At 45.7% G+C, this 16166-nt stretch overlaps 1 protein-coding gene across 1 annotated transcript in view; it reads right to left on the reverse strand.

Annotated features, from left to right (window-relative positions):
* LOC140403849 (guanylyl cyclase C-like) overlaps positions 1-16166 on the reverse strand; it is a 154467-nt gene that overhangs the window by 121728 nt on the left and 16573 nt on the right. The window contains exons 3-5 of the mRNA XM_072492042.1: positions 14648-14715; positions 5415-5627; positions 2938-3059 (exon numbers count right to left, since the gene is read on the reverse strand). Coding sequence (XP_072348143.1) covers positions 2938-3059; positions 5415-5627; positions 14648-14715 — 403 coding nt within the window. The remainder of the gene's footprint in view (positions 1-2937; positions 3060-5414; positions 5628-14647; positions 14716-16166) is intronic.

The following is a 16166-nucleotide window of genomic DNA, read 5'->3' on the forward strand; positions in this document are numbered from 1 at the left end:
CATAGTTGATCTATGGTTTCTGTCCCTCCTTGAGCTCTAGTGTTGAATACATAGCATTCATACATCGCATTCACTCAGGGGGTCAAGGCTTTCAAAAGCTCATCCATCTGTTTTCTTTGCTCGTCAGTTATATTCAGGGTGGTATACAATTTGTAGCAGTCCCTCCCCAGCAGAGATAAGATTGTGACTACTCTTACCAGTACTTGCTTATTACATAACGATGTTGCTAGCCTGTAGTTTTGCCATTGCAAGTGGAAAAGCCAATTCTGCCACATATCCCCTTTCATTTCTACTGGAGCTTGGATGCCGCAGCCATGTTACTCATTCAATATTTTATTTGCAGCCTTCAATATGTATTTGCTTTCCTTCTGCCCTTTTCAGCAGATTTTTGAAGATTTGAACATCTTTGTGTGACTTTCTTGAGCTGTGACTTCTCTGCAACATTTCCAAGTTTCAAAATCTGTTTTATCTCCACTTTCTGACACAATGTTTTGTGTTTAAAGACAGCAGAGCTTCTTCAGTATCTGCTCAGTGAGAGGTCTTTATTGAACTGCCTTAAGATGTCTGTCTCAGAGAGACAGCCTCATGGCATAGTCACATGACTAAAGAAAGCCAGATGTACATCAGACTGATTATATTTCAAAACCCAAATGGAGAGAATCAGGAGTCGGGATTGCGTCTCATAGGGGGTGATAAGTGGGAAGCAAATTACTGAACGCAGGGTTGGGATTTTTGAAGACAACAAAATCTGGTGCAAATAAGAGCAATATTGCATATACAGTCTGAGGCAGCTTAGGAAACTGAATTAACCTACCTGAGAATCTGAATCAATCTGAATGTGAATCTGAATCAATCGGAATGTGAATCGGAATCAATCTGAATGTGAATCAGAATCAATCTGAATGTGAATCTGAAACAATCTGCCTGAGAATCTGAATCAATCTGAATGTGAATCTGAATCAATCGGAATGTGAATCGGAATCAATCTGAATGTGAATCAGAATCAATCTGAATGTGAATCAGAATCAATCTGAATGTGAATCAGAATCAATCTGAATGTGAATCTGAATCAACCTGAATGTGGATCAGAATCAATCTGAATGTGAATCAGAATCAATCTGAATGTGAATGTGAATCAGAATCAATCTGAATGTGAATCTGAATCAACCTGAATGTGAATCAGAATCAATCTGAATGTGAATCTGAATCAATCTGAATGTGAATCAGAATCAATTTGAATGTGAATCAGAATCAATCTGAATGTGAATCTGAATCAATCTGAATGTGAATCAGAATCAATCTGAATGTGAATGTGAATCAGAATCAATCTGAATGTGAATCTGAATCAACCTGAATGTGAATCTGAATCAACCTGAATGTGAATCAGAATCAATCTGAATGTGAATCAGAATCAATCTGAATGTGAATCTGAATCAATCTGAAAGTGAATCAGAATCAATCTGAATGTGAATCAGAATCAATCTGAATGTGAATCAGAATCAATCTGAATGTGAATCAGAATCAATCTGAATGTGAATCTGAATCAATCTGAATCCTGAATGTGAATAAGAATCAATCTGAATGTGAATCTGAATCAATCTGAATGAGAATCCATCTGAATGTAAATCTGAATTAATCTGAACGTGAATCTGAATTAATCTCCTGAGAATCTGAATCAATCTGAATGTGAATCTGAATCAATCTGAACGTGAATCTGAATTAATCTCCTGAGAATCTGAATCAATCTGAATGTGAATGTGAATCTGAATCATTCTGCCTGAGAATCTGAATCAATGTGAACGTGAATCTGAATCAATCTGAATGTGAATCAATCTGAATGTGAATCAGAATCAATCTGAATGTAAATCTGAATCAATCTGAACATAAATCTAAATCTGAATGTGAATCTGAATCAATCTGAATGTGAATCTGAATCAATCTGAACGTGAATCTGAATTAATCTCCTGAGAATCTGAATCAATCTGAATGTGAATCTGAATCAATCTGAATCTGAATCAATCTGAATGTGAATCAGAATCAATCTGAACATAAATCTAAATCTGAATGTGAATCTGAATCAATCTGAACGTGACTCAGAATCAATCTGAATGTGAATCTGAATCAATCCGAATCTGAATCTGAATCAATCTGCCTGAGAATCTGAATCAATCTGAACGTGAATCTGAATCATTCTGCCTGAGAATCTGAATCAATGTGAACGTGAATCTGAATCAATCTGAATCTGAATCAATCTGAATGTGAATCAGAATCAATCTGAACATAAATCTAAATCTGAATGTGAATCTGAATCAATCTGAACGTGACTCAGAATCAATCTGAACGTGACTCAGAATCAATCTGAACGTGAATCTGAATCAATCTGAATGTGAATCTGAATCAATCTGCCTGAGAATCTGAATCAATCTGATTGTGAATCAGAATCAATCTGAATGTAATTCTGAATCAATCTGAACGTGACTCAGAATTAATCTGAACGTGAATCTGAATCAATCTAAACGTGAATCAGAATCAATCTGAATGTCAATCTGAATCAATCTGAATGTGAATGTGAATCAGAATCAATTTGAATGTGAATCAGAATCAATTTGAATGTGAATCTGAATCAATCTGAATGTGAATCTGAATCAATCCGAATGTGAATCTGAATCAATCCGAATGTGAATCTGAATCAATCCGAATGTGAATCTGAATCAATCCGAATGTGAATCTGAATCAATCCGAATGTGAATCTGAATCAATCCGAATGTGAATCAGATTCAATCATTTCCCAAACGGTTTGCAGAAAACTGGGTGGAAAATACACGTGGAGTTATTAATCACTTGCCGGGATACTAAGCACATGCACAGTTTTATGACATGTAATTTTTAGCTGAATGATATATTTACACGGCAAATGGAGCAGAGATGGGTTCTCACCGTTACTCCTCCTGTGAGGGTCATTTGCTATCTTCTTGAATTTCACTGGGTCTCGGATAATTTCCTTAATCTCTAAACCCAAAGAGAATTGATCTGACCCAGCTTCCAGACCATTCATGTACCTGAAATCACAGAAGCAAAATCCATGGGCAGCACGGTAGCGTAGTGGTTAGCACTGTGGCTTCATAGCACCAGGGTCCCAGGTTCAATTCCCTGCTGGGTCACTGTCTGCACGGAGTCTGCATGTTCTCCCTGTGTCTGCGTGGGGTTTCCTCCGGGTGCTCCGGTTTCCTCCCACTGTCCAAAGACGTGCAGGTTAGGTGGATTGGCTGCGATAAATTGCCCTTAGAGTCCAAAAAAAGGTTAGGAGGGGTTATTGGATTCGGGCGATAGGGTGGAAGTGAGGGTTTAAGTGGGTCGGTGCAGGCTCAATGGGCCGAATGGCCTCCTTCTGCACTGTATGTTCTATGTTGATTAGCAGGTCAGGACACGCCCTGTAAGAAAGAATGAACTTTGACTCACATCCCATGGAGACCAGAACTGAGCACGGCAATCTATAAATCTGAAATAAGAACAAGGAAACGGCTGAAAATGCTCGGAAGATCGTCGGCGGAGGCACAGTACGAACATAGGGACTACGAGCAGGGGTAGGCTCCTCTATATCTGCAGGTATGTAAGGGATTAACACCTGTAAGTAAGTGCTAGACAACCACTAGATGGCAGCACCAGATATATGTATATAGGCTACCCTCAGAGGGGGTTCCCGCCTCTTTGTACCAGGAGTGACTAGTGAACAGAGTGTAAGAGATATAGCTTAGTGAGCAGGAGTAGTTAAACATGATATATACTTAATCTTCAGTTATAGTTGTAGAAGAGTGAACAAACTCATAGTTATTGATAATCGTTACTCAATAAATAGTATTTGCTTAATTTGAAGACTTTGAGTGAACATCAACCATCCAACCATTCTGGAAGTAAGCAAATGAGTAACAAGAGATTACTACACGTAATATAGCAGAGCCCATTCCGCCATTCCATGGCTGATCTCCTCTCGGCCTCTCGGCCACCTTCCTATATGTTCTTTTTTTTTAAATATAAATTTACAGTACCCAATTCATTTTTTCCCCCAATTAAGGGGCAATTTAGCAATCCACCTACTCTGCACATCTTCGGGTTGTGGGGGTGATGTCCACGCAGACACGGGGAGAATGTGCAAACTCCACACGGACAGTGACCCAGGGCCGGGACAGAACCTGGGACCTTGGCGCCGTGAGGCAATTTAGGCAATCATAAAGTGGTGGGCGGACTATCGCCACAGGATTCATGCTTACATTTGTCTTCCCAATACATCAGGTTTGCTGCCTCTCAGACATGAATGAAAGCCTGGTAGAAATCTCCCATTGTCCTTCCAGCATCAAATTTCCCTAATTCCTCCGGATAGAGTACAAGAGCAGGGATGTACTTCTGAGGCTGTACAAGGCTCTGGTCGGACCCCATTTGGAGTATTGTGAGCAGTTTTGGGCCCCCTATCTAAGGAAGGATGTGCTGGCCTTGGAAAGGGTCCAGAGGAGGTTCACAAGAATGATCCTGGAATGAAGAACTTGTTGTATGAAGAGTGGTTGAGGACTCTGGGTCTGTACTCGTTGGAGTTTAGAAGGATGAGGGGGGATCTTATTGAAACTTACAGGATACTGCGAGGCCTGGATAGAGTGGACGTGGAGAGAATGTTTCCACGAGTAGGAAAAACTAGAACCAGAGGACACAATCTCAGACTAAAGGAATGATCTTTTAAAACAGAGATGAGGAGGAATTTCTCCAGCCAGAGGGCGGTGAATCTGTGGAACTCTTTGCCGCAGAAGGCTGTGGAGGCCAAATCACTGAGTGTCTTTAAGACAGAGATAGATAGGTTCTTGATTAATAAGGGGATCAGGGGTTATGGGGAGAAGGAAGGAGAATGGGGATGAGAAAAATGTCAGCCATGATTGAATGGCGGATCTGACTCGATGGGCCGAGTGGCCTAATTCTGCTCCTATGTCTTATGATCTTACGGCCTTATGGATCACTCTTGTCTGAGATGGAACATCCTGTGTTTCTGGCAGTCTAGCCTCTGCAGTCTTTGTGATCAAAGTGATGGGCACCTAAATGTGTGGACGTCTAGGTTCTCTGTGTTCTAGGAACCAAAATACCCTTGATGTAAATATCTCTCAATTCTGCTGGTAACTATTGAACGAGAAAAGACCATCAGCCCATTCAACCCATGGGCCTTCTTAAGAACACGCTGTGCCTATTTCTTCAATTCCATTAAATAACTATAGTCATTGCGTAAGTGGAGACAGAGGCTATTTGGTTCTGGGAATCACTTCGGTCAAAATGGAAGCCCCTACATTCGGCCGGTTAGATCCGTTTGGATAGAGTAGCGAGTAGCATGGAGAGAGGATCGATCTTATTCAGAGGTGGAGTATATAAGTGCCACCTACCAGAAACAGGATTCCGTGGTTTCATTTTTCTTGTAAATGTAAGTCGAATCCCACTTGTATGGCTTTATTTTGAGTTCGTCCTGCCAGAGCCATACGAAGAAGTTGGAGAGTTTCCTAGCCGTGGGCAGGATCCTCGTCACGTTTGGTTTATAATTACAAGCTAATCCAAAGCTTCCAGCAGAGACGATGGGGATCTCCAAAAATGTATCCAGCCTGACGAGAACAAAGAACAAAGAACAATACAGCACAAGAACAGGCCCTTCGGCCCTCCAAACCTGTGCCAGTCATGATACCAACCTTAGCCATAACTCTCAGCATATCCCTCTATACCCATCCTATCCATGTGTTTGCCAAGATGCCTTTTGATCGCCGTTAATGTAACTGCTTCCACAACCTCCCCTGGCAACGCGTTCCAGGCACTCACCACCCTCTGTGTAAAAAACCTGCCTCGCACATCTCCTCTAAACTTTGCCCCACGGACCTTAGACCTATGTCCCCTGGTGACTGACCCCTCCACCCTGGGAACGAGTGCCTGCCCATCCACTCTGTCCATGCCCCTCATAATCTTGTAGACCTCTATCAGGTCACCCCTCAACCTTCGTCGTTCTATTGAAAACAGCCAGAGCCTATTCAGCCTCTCCACATAGCTAAAACCCTCCAAACCAGGCAACATCCTGGTAAACCTCCTCTGCACCCTTTCCAAAGCCTCCACATCCTTCTGGTAGTGTGGCGACCAGAATTGTGCGCAATATTCCAAGTGCGACCTTACCAAGGTTCTGTACAACCGCAGCATGACTTGCCAGTTTTTATACTCGATGCCCCGTCCAATGAAGGCGAGCATTCCATATGCTTTCTTGACTACCTTGTCCACTTGTGTTGCCACTTTCAAAGATCTGTGGACTTGCACGCCCAGATCTCTCTAACTTTCTATATTCCTAAGAGTTTGCCTTTTACGGTCTATTTCCCCTCTATGTTAGACCTACCAAAATGCATTACCTCACATAGGGAAGCACGGTAGCACAGTGGTTAGCACAGTTGCTTCACAGCTCCAGGGTCCCAGGTTCGATTCCCGGCTTGGGTCACTGGCTGTGCGGAGTCTGCATGTTCTCCCTGTGTCTGCGTGGGTTTCCTCCGGGGGCTCCGGTTTCCTCCAACAGTCCGAAGATGGGCAGGTTAGGTGGATTGGCCATGATAAATTGCCCTTAGTGACCAAAAAGGTTAAGTCGGGTTACGGGGATAGGGAGGAGGTGTGGGCTTGGGTACGATGCTCTTTCCAAGGGCCGGTGCAGACTCAATGAGTCGAATGGCCTCCTTCAGCACTGTAAATTCTGTGATTTTATGATTTGTCTGGATTAAACTCCATTTGCCATTTCTCTGCCCAAGTCTCCAACCGATCTTTGTGAAATGAAATGAAAATCACTTATTGTCACAAGTAGGCTTCAAATGAAGCTACTGTGAAAAGCCCCTGTTGCCACATTCTGGCGCCTGTTCTGGGAGGCTGGTATGGGAAATGAACCGTGCTGCTTGCCTGCCTTGGTATGCTTTAAAAGCCAGCTATTTAGCCCTGTGCTAAACCAGCTGTGTCCTCTGACAATCTTCAACACCATCTGCCACTCCATCCACCTTGGTGTCATCCGCAAACTTACTAATCAGACCAGCTATATTTTCCTTCAAATCGCTTAATATATACTGCAAACAACAGAGGCCCCAGCACAGATCCCTGTGGAACACCACTAGTCACAACCTTCCATTCAGAAAAACACCCTTCTACTGCTACCCTTTTAAAAGACCCAATACCTTCTCCTTTTCAATGTCAACATGATCCAGACTGTCCACACACCCTACCGAAGAATCATCTTCCACTAAGTCCTTTTCTTTAGGAACACTGATGCAAAGTACTCATTTAGTACCTCGCCCATTTCCTCTGGCTCAACACATAGATTCCCCCACTGTCCTTAAGTGATCCAAACCTTTCCCTGGCAACCCTCTTGCTCTTAATATATGAAGAAAAAGCTTTGGGATTCACCTTAATCGTACTTGCCAAGGACTTTTCATGTCCTCTCCTTGCCCTCCTAATTTCCCACTTAAGCACCCTCTGACTTTCTTCATACTCCTCAAGGGTTTTGACTGTCCCCACCATTCTAGACTGTACAAAAGTCTCTTTTTTTTCCTTTTGACGAGGTTCACAATATCCCTCGTTATCCAGGGCTCCCTAAACTTCCCATACTTATTCTTTGTTCTCTCAGGAATGTGACTTTCCTGAATCCTAATCAACTGTCGTTTGAAAGACTCCCACATGTCCGACGTTGATTTACCCTCCAACAGCCGCACCCAGTCCAAATTCTTCAATTTTTGTCGAATGTTATCGTAATTTGCCTTTCCCCAGTTTAGCAGCTTAACGCGAGGGTTACCCTCATTCCTATCCAAAAATACCCTAAAACTTACGGAATTGTGGTCACTACTCCCAAAATGTTCTCCTACTGAAACCTCAACCACCTGCCCAGGCTCATTCCCCAATACCAGGTCCAGTACTGCCCCTTCCCTAATTGGACTATCTACAGATTGCACCAAGAAGGCTTCCTGGATACACCTTACAAACTCTGCCCCATCCAAGCCCCCAGCGCCTAGTGAGTCCCAGTCAATATCGGGGAAATTAAAATCCCCTCCCACAACAACCCTGTTACTTTTGCACCTATCCAAAATCTCTCTACCTATCTGCTCCTCTATCTCTCGCTGGCAATTGGGGGGCCCGCCTGTAAGGAAAGGGGGCCAAATAAGGGAAAAGTGAGTTTGTGATGACCTTGTTATTTATTTCTAATTTTTTGTTGCTTTTTGGCTGACTTTTTTTCTGGTCATTTCTTTGACTGTAACCCCTTGTGCATCTTTGGTATTGTAGCCATCTGGGATGGCCACTTACAACCAGGAACAGGGAAGGTCGCAAAGCCCAGCGGGAAAAATGGACAATGCGAGATTCAGGCAGGCTCAGAGTCTGAATGTATATTTGCGAGTGAGAAATCCGGACGGTATCGAAACCCCCAACCGATTAGCGTTTGTTGGCCCATCTCCGGCAGACTGAGACTTGAGCAGCCGATACGACCCCAGACATTTCGGCGCCACTCCCTGGACTCGGCAAGCGTAAACAGTCGATGACCGCTTACGACACGCCCAGCCATTAAGGCACTTTAGTGGTTCGAATCGAACATAGTGATCAGGAGTTACCCAATTAGTGGGGTCCAAACTGAAGGACCGCCCAGAAGAGCACAAAAACCCCCAAGAATAAAAAGAGAGACCACCATGTGTTCGATCTTGTTTGGACCTGGCGAGCCGGCAATGTCCATCTCCAATTGCAGCACCACCAGAAGCAAGTTCCAGTTCAACGCTCGCTACCAGACGGATGAGCCCAGCTGAGCAGCAGTTACTTCTACAGACCCGATCATAGAATCATAGAATTTACAGTGCAGAAGGAGGCCATTCGGCCCATCGAGTCTGCACCGGCTCTTGGAAAGAGCACACCACCCAAGGTCAACACCTCCGCCCTATCCCCACAACCCAGTAACCCCACCCAACACTAAGGGAAATTTTGGACACTAAGGGCAATTTATCACGGCCAATCCACCTAACCTGCACATCTTTGGACTGTGGGAGGCAACCGGAGCACCCGGAGGAAACCCACGCACACACACGGGGAGAACGTGCAGACTCCGCACAGACAGTGGCCCAGTGGGGAATGGAACCTGGGACCCTGTAGCTGTGAAGCAATTATGCTATCCGATAATTGCTTCACAGCTCCAGGGTCCCAGGTTCCATTCCCCGCTGGGGCACTGTCTGTGCGGAGTCCGCACGTTCTCCCCGTGTGTGCGTGGGTTTTCCTCCGGGTGCTCCGGTTTCCTCCCACAGTCCAAAGATGTGCAGGTTAGATCCAGAATCGAACAACGGCCACTGTTCCTCTGACCCCTAAGCCGGGTGCCTGGAGTTAAGTACAGGTTGTCATAGTCGATAGGTGTAGTTTAACTAGTAATGTTTACGTTGCATGATTAATTGTGTGTAAATAAAGTATCATTGACCTTGAACTAACGAACTGGTGTTTGGCTCTCTGATCGATTGTCGGCTGAACCTTGTGGTGGTATCATTCAATACCTGGCGACCCTGAGCATTATAATATTGATATCCAAAGGAAGGAGGGCAACCTCACTGACTGCCATATTTACAGTAGGTAAAAAAGGCAACAGTATTCACCGTATCACCATGGGCAGCCAGACTTGACCAGCTTAGGTTCCAAGCTCTGCAATGTCCTCTCCAAACCTGCTTCGTCCTCTACTTCACTCTTCTCCTTTCACTCAACATCTCGGACCACCTCTTTGTTCAGGTTTAGGTCATCTGTCCGAATATCTCCTTATATGTTTTTGTCAAATTTGGTTTGATCACGCTCCTGTGAAGTGCCTTGAGATATTTTACTGAGTTAATGGTGCTGCATGTCGTTCCTGTTGAAGGCAGGACTCCGCACTGCCATTAAATTCCATTGGGTGCTGCTGGCTCCCCTGTCTCTCACCCAAGTAACCATTTGTGTAGAGGGAGGGGATTCCCTGAGGGAATACTAAGTGGGGCCAAGTCTACCCACACACAATGAACATAGAACATAGAACAGTACAGCACAGAACAGGCCCTTCGGCCCTCGATCTTGTGCCGAGCTTTGTCCGAAATTAAGATCAAGCTGTCCCACTCCCTGCCATTCTGGTGTGCTCCATGTGCCGATCCAATAACCGCTTGAAAGTTCCTAAAGTGTCTGACTCCACTATCACAGCAGGCAGTCCATTCCACACCCTAACCACTCTGAGTAAAGAACCCACCCCGGACATCCCTCCTATATCTCCCACCCCGAACCTTATAGTTATGCCCCCTTGTAACAGCTACATCCACCTGAGGAAATAGTCTCTGAACGTCCACTCTATCTATCCACCTCATTATCTCATAAACCTCTATTAAGTCGCCTCTCATCCTCCTCCGCTCCAAAGAGAAAAGCCCTAGCTCCCTCAACCTTTCCTCATAACACCTATCCTGCAAACCAGGCAGCATCCTGGTAAATCTCCTTTGCACCCTTTCCAATGCTTCCACATCCTTCCTATAACGAGGTGACCAGAACTGCACACAATACTCCAAATGTGGTCTCACCAGGGTCATGTATAGTTGCAGCATAACCTCACAGCTCTTAAACTCAAGCCCCCTGTTAATAAACGTTAACACACTATACGCCTTCTTCACGGCTCTATAATGGCCTGAAGTTCCACCAAATCATGATGACTTGGGAGTCCAGGTGCCAGGTAGATCCGGATTCTGGGCCTCCCGACCCCATTCCCAGGCCACCTGATTTTCGGGAGTTCCTTTCAAAAGTGCGTACCCGGCACTCCCAAGCAGGTCGGCTCCATTGCGGAAATAGATGCCTCTGTAATTTTCATCGCGTCAAGCCAGGTTAAAGGGTCCTGGCTTACGGCCCCTCATAAGAGTCATGAACTAGTCTGCATGAGGGGCCTTTTAAAAGCTGTGTTACAAAGGCCCTTCCCATACCCTCTATGCCAAGCTATGGCACTTCTATGCTGACCGATCCACTGTACACTATGTACGACTAATAAACCATATAGGGACAGTAGGCCATCTAAAAAAAGAACACTTAAAAAAAAAAGACATTCATTCATTACTTTCCACTATTTTTAAAAATAGTCATTTCACTACAAGACAATAAAAGTAGAAAATAATGATTGAATGATTTTTTTTTTAAAGCTTTTAAAAATCACATCCTGCTGACACTGTAGAGTTCATTGGTTCTGTATGGTGGGTAGTTGGTCATGGGCATGGAAGTGCCATAGCTGGGCAGAGGAGGCATGAGGAGCTATAGGAGGTGGATAGAAGGGCATAGCTTGGAATAAGGAGGTACAAGGAACCATGGGAAGTGGGGAGGGGGCGTGGCCTGCATGTAGACAATATGGAGGCGTGGATGGTGCATGAGGAATGTGTGGAAGGGGGGGGGGGTGAGGGGGTGTGAGGAGTAGGGGCTGGAGTGTTTTCATTTTAACTGGGATGGAGTCCCTCGGCACCGGGGTGGGCCTTTTAAACACTCTCAGCACCCTGCAAATGCCGCCAACCTCTTTCCCAGGGTGGCTGGCTTAACTCCAGCCCGTACCTCCACCCGCCTAGTAGCAACGAAGATGGCGCCTTTGTGGGCACTTTCCCCCGAGGCGGGCAAGCTGGGCCAGGAATTGTTCTGACTCCTGCTACCAGCCTCAGTGATGGAAGTTCTGGCCAATGTCACACCTTCCATTCGAGGATACTGATTGTGATGCACACGCAGGAACCCTGCCCAATAATTTCCTGATTCAATAGCAGCACCCAATTGACTGAAATCAGCGATCTCAGTACAATACGAACTTGATACTGTCTCCTATCTGCATAGTTCAGCACTACTGCATCCATGTACCCACTGATCTATCAGGGATGCTACTTAGGATCATACAATTATAGAACAATATAGCATCAAAGTATGCCAGTTGGCCGATCATGCCTGTGGGAGTCATACAGGCAGAGAACTCAAACTCAGCAGGGCTGTTTGAAACATATCCCATTTTTGCTGTCCCAAGGGTCTTAACATGCAATATGGGAGGGACAAAGTTATGAAGAAGGTGTTGACACTCTTGAAGGTGGATATGATGCGTTTGAGTGTCATGATCTGAAGTTATTTAAATTCCCAGCCCTTTAAAATGAAAACCAACTAGGCTGCAGCTTTTAGTTTCAATCAAAAGGGAGGCACCCATTGCTGAAGTTCATTGATTAGCCATCTGTTCCTGCAGCTTCAATAGACTTCATTGTTGACATTTCTCATTAGGTTGTTATTATAGCTGAACCTGCTATGAGTACTTTTAAAAGCCCCCAAATCACTTATCTCAGTAAGATGGGGCTAAGTTCTGTTGGGCGGCTAATGCGGCTATGGTGTTGGGGTGGTGCGGGCACCCGGGGCCCCTCTGGCTAAGGATGTAATCAGAATTAGTTAAGGAGACGGGCTTGGGGGCACTGGTAACAATGCCACGCCCGGTAGCGCCAATTAAATATTCAACAAATCCTGTGGTGGTGGCCATGCTAAAGATTTGGGGGCTGTTTTGTTACCTGTGTGGTAGGTAACATGTGCTACTCAATCCTTGGCTAATGAAGAGGTCTTCTGAATCTCGATGAAGAAGACTCGAACTCATCCAGTAGTAACAAAAGGTTTATTGAGTAACTGTAACAAAAGTTGCATGAGTTCTTTACTTTAACTTTGATACTAGTGATAAGGTTAACAAGATCTAACTACAGTAACTATACGTAACTCCACTAGCCATCTGAACTACTCTGCGATTGCCCTGGTCATAGTGCACCCCCGAGTGAGCCAAAGACCTAATGTGGTTGCCTTTTATACCCCTGTTGGTCTGGCCCTCTAGTGGTCATGTGGTGCTACTGATTACACATTAACCCCTTGTGTACATGCACATATAGAGATCACTACAGGGGCAGCAACCCCAACATTTCGAATTGGGAACAACATTGCGGCTGGCTCCCACCTGTGCCAACCACTTTATTTGAACCGGGAAGGAGAGAGGGTTGGAGAACATGGGAGGTCTATTTTTAAAGGGGCGTTTTGCTAGCTTGGAGGAGTTAAAGGAGAAGCGCGGAGGGATTTAGGTGCGGAGCTGGGTTAAGCAGTTTCTTCCAGCCTTTCCGATGGTTCAGCTGTCCACCTTGTTGGAACTAATTTTATTCTGCGCGCATGAGTGGCGGGTGGTACGCCCAGGATGTAGCAACGTAAAGCAGGGGAGGAATTGGGGTCGGTTGAGGGGACGAAGGCGAAATGGATGGAGGAGCTGGGGCCAATACTAAAGGAAGGGGCGTGATGTGAGGCGTTGAGGAGGGTGAATGCGGCACCGTCTTGCGCGGGGCTGAGCCTCATTCATCCAAAGATAGTTTCTCGTGCTCACCTCACGAAAGTGAAGATGGGCCGCTTTTTTGAAGGGACGTAAGAAAGGCGCGAGCGTCGTCACACGCACGTCACACGCACATGTTCTGGTCGTGCCCCACGTTGGTGGAGTTTTGGGGGTCCTTTTCTGGACACCTTGTCGGCGAACCTGAATGTGGGAGATGAAACGCTGCCCACTGGTGGCGATTTTGGGGATCTCCGAAGTACCGGAACTGCAGGCGGGAGCAGCAGCCGGCCTCTGCTTCGTTGGTGGCTGAGGCGTATTACAAGTGGAAACATCCTCTCCACGTCCACTCTATCCAGGCCTCGCAGTATCCTGTAAGTTTCAATAAGATCCCCCCTCATCCTTCTAAACTCCAACGAGTACAGACCCAGAGTCCTCAACCGTTCCTCCAACGGCAAGCTCGTCATTCCAGGGATCATTCTTGTGAACCTCCTCTGGACCCTTTCCAAGGCCCCAGCACATCCTTCTTAAATTGGGGCCCAAAACTGCTCACAATATTCCAAATGGGGTCTGACCAGAGCCTTATACAGCCTCAGAAGTACATCCCTGGGTCTTGTATTCTAGCCCTCTTGCCATGAATGCTAACATTGCATTTGCCTTCCTAACTACTGACTGAACCTGCACGTTAACCTTAAGAGAATCGTGAACAAGGACTCCCAAGTCCCTTTGTGTTTCTGATTTCCTAAGCATCTTCTCATTTAGAAAATAGTCTATGCCTCCATTTCTCCTTCCAAAGTACAATACCTCACACTTTTCCAAGTTGTATTCCATCTGCCACTTCTTTGCCCACTCTCCTAGTCTGTCCAACTCCTTCTGCAGCCCCCCTGCTTCCTCAATACTACCTGCCCCTCTACAGATCTTTGTATCATCTGCAAACTTAGCAACAGTGCCTTCAGTTCCTTCTTCCAGATCATTAATGTATATTGTGAAACATTGTGGTCCCAGCACCGGCCCCTGAGGCACACCACTAGTCACCGGCTGCCATCCTGAAAAAGACCCCTCTAACCCCACTCTCTGCCTTCTGCCAGTCAGCCAATCCTCTATCCATGCCAAGGTAAAGTTGCCACCCAATTATGCAGTGAAAATGATCAGAGAGTGACCTTGGTGCGCTTAAAGAATTCTCCACCATCCGTGGACGAGCCTATCCCCTCGAGCCTGAAAATGAAGCATTGCCAACACCTGCGGCAACCCAGCACAGAGAACAACTCATGTTGTCGGGCCACATGGACTTACGTGACAATTTGAAAGGTGGCGTAGGTGCACGTTGGACCCAGAACTGCGCAACCCAATTTTTCGGCCACCTAGATCCAGGAATAAAGAGAATCAAAGTCAGAGGTTGTCACTCTCATTGGCCCCACTCCCCGTTCTCCCCTCACTGTGTGTTCACTTCACTTGCGAGGCACAGTGTGAAATAATGCACATTCGTGTTTTGCAAAGAACGCAACATTTGGTCAAAAGTCCAGCCGGAACGTGGGGAGAATATTGAACTTACTGCCACACGGAGGAGTTGCTGCAAATAATATATACTTTTTTTTTTAAAGAATTTTGTATATTCAGTCTTTTTTCTTTCAATTGGGTTGTGGGGGTGAGACCCGGGCAGACACGGGGAGAATGTGCAAACTCCACACGGACAGTGACCCCAGGGCCGGGATCGAACACGTTCCTCGGTGCCATGAGGCAGCAGTGCTAACCACTGCGCCACCGTGCCGCCCATAATATGGACGTTCGTAAGGGGAAACTAGGTTAAAGTTTTGATCGGATCCCCATGGGGGCATAACAAAAATGACCCAAAGAAGTTAGCAACAAAATGGCACTATTTTGTGTTGCTATTTCTACTTAAACGCGGATCAGAATCCATGTAAATCAACTGATTAACTTCAAATCAAAAAGTAAATTTCACTTTAAATAATAGATATAAATATACAACTTAGAGGCCCTCAAACATGTGTATCAGTTCCCACAGCGATGTGACACCACATGGCTGCTTGTTCCATAATATTTTTTTAAAATAGATTTAGAATACCCAATTAATTTTTTCCAATTAAGGGGCAATTTAGCGTGGCCAATCCACCTACACTGCACATCTTTGGGTTGTGGGGGCGAAATCCACGCAAACACGGGGAGAACGTGTGATGCACGATCAATTGCACAAAGACTAAAGTTGGGGACAACTGTGGCTTTATTACTGTCGGATGCGTGGCCTCCTGCTGCAGCTGGCGCAATGGCAGGGCACTGGAGGTCATGCATATTTATACAGTTCTCCCTGGGCGGAGCCAGCCGGCAGGAGCTACCGGCGAACCTGTAGTGACAGTCCTACCTTACATCTCCTATTACAGTGGATCACCACAATGTGCAAACTCCACACGGACAGTAACCCATAGCCAGGATCGAACCTGGGACCTCGGTGCCGAGAGGCAGCAATGCTAACCACTACTCCACCGTGCTGCTCTCTTGTTCCATAATATGCTGGTCTTTATTCCCAGAGGGGAGGTCAGTCTTCTCCAACCACAACTTTCACCTTCAGGTTTCACGGTTACAATTGCCATGAAAAGGCACACTTCTACGAACCCTCTCTCCCTTGGGTTACAACAGTCCTGATGGTGTAGCTTTCCAGAGCTTCTTTTTAACCGTCCAACCGGCAACACGCCGGTTCACAGTTTGGCCACTTCTAGGAAAGCACCCAGCTCTTCAGCATCTCTGGAGATTCCCACAGCTTTCCAGGTTATAGATCTCTTTAGCCAGCTCGCACATT

This window comes from Scyliorhinus torazame, chromosome 29, assembly GCF_047496885.1.
Source record: "Scyliorhinus torazame isolate Kashiwa2021f chromosome 29, sScyTor2.1, whole genome shotgun sequence".
NCBI lineage: Eukaryota > Metazoa > Chordata > Chondrichthyes > Carcharhiniformes > Scyliorhinidae > Scyliorhinus > Scyliorhinus torazame.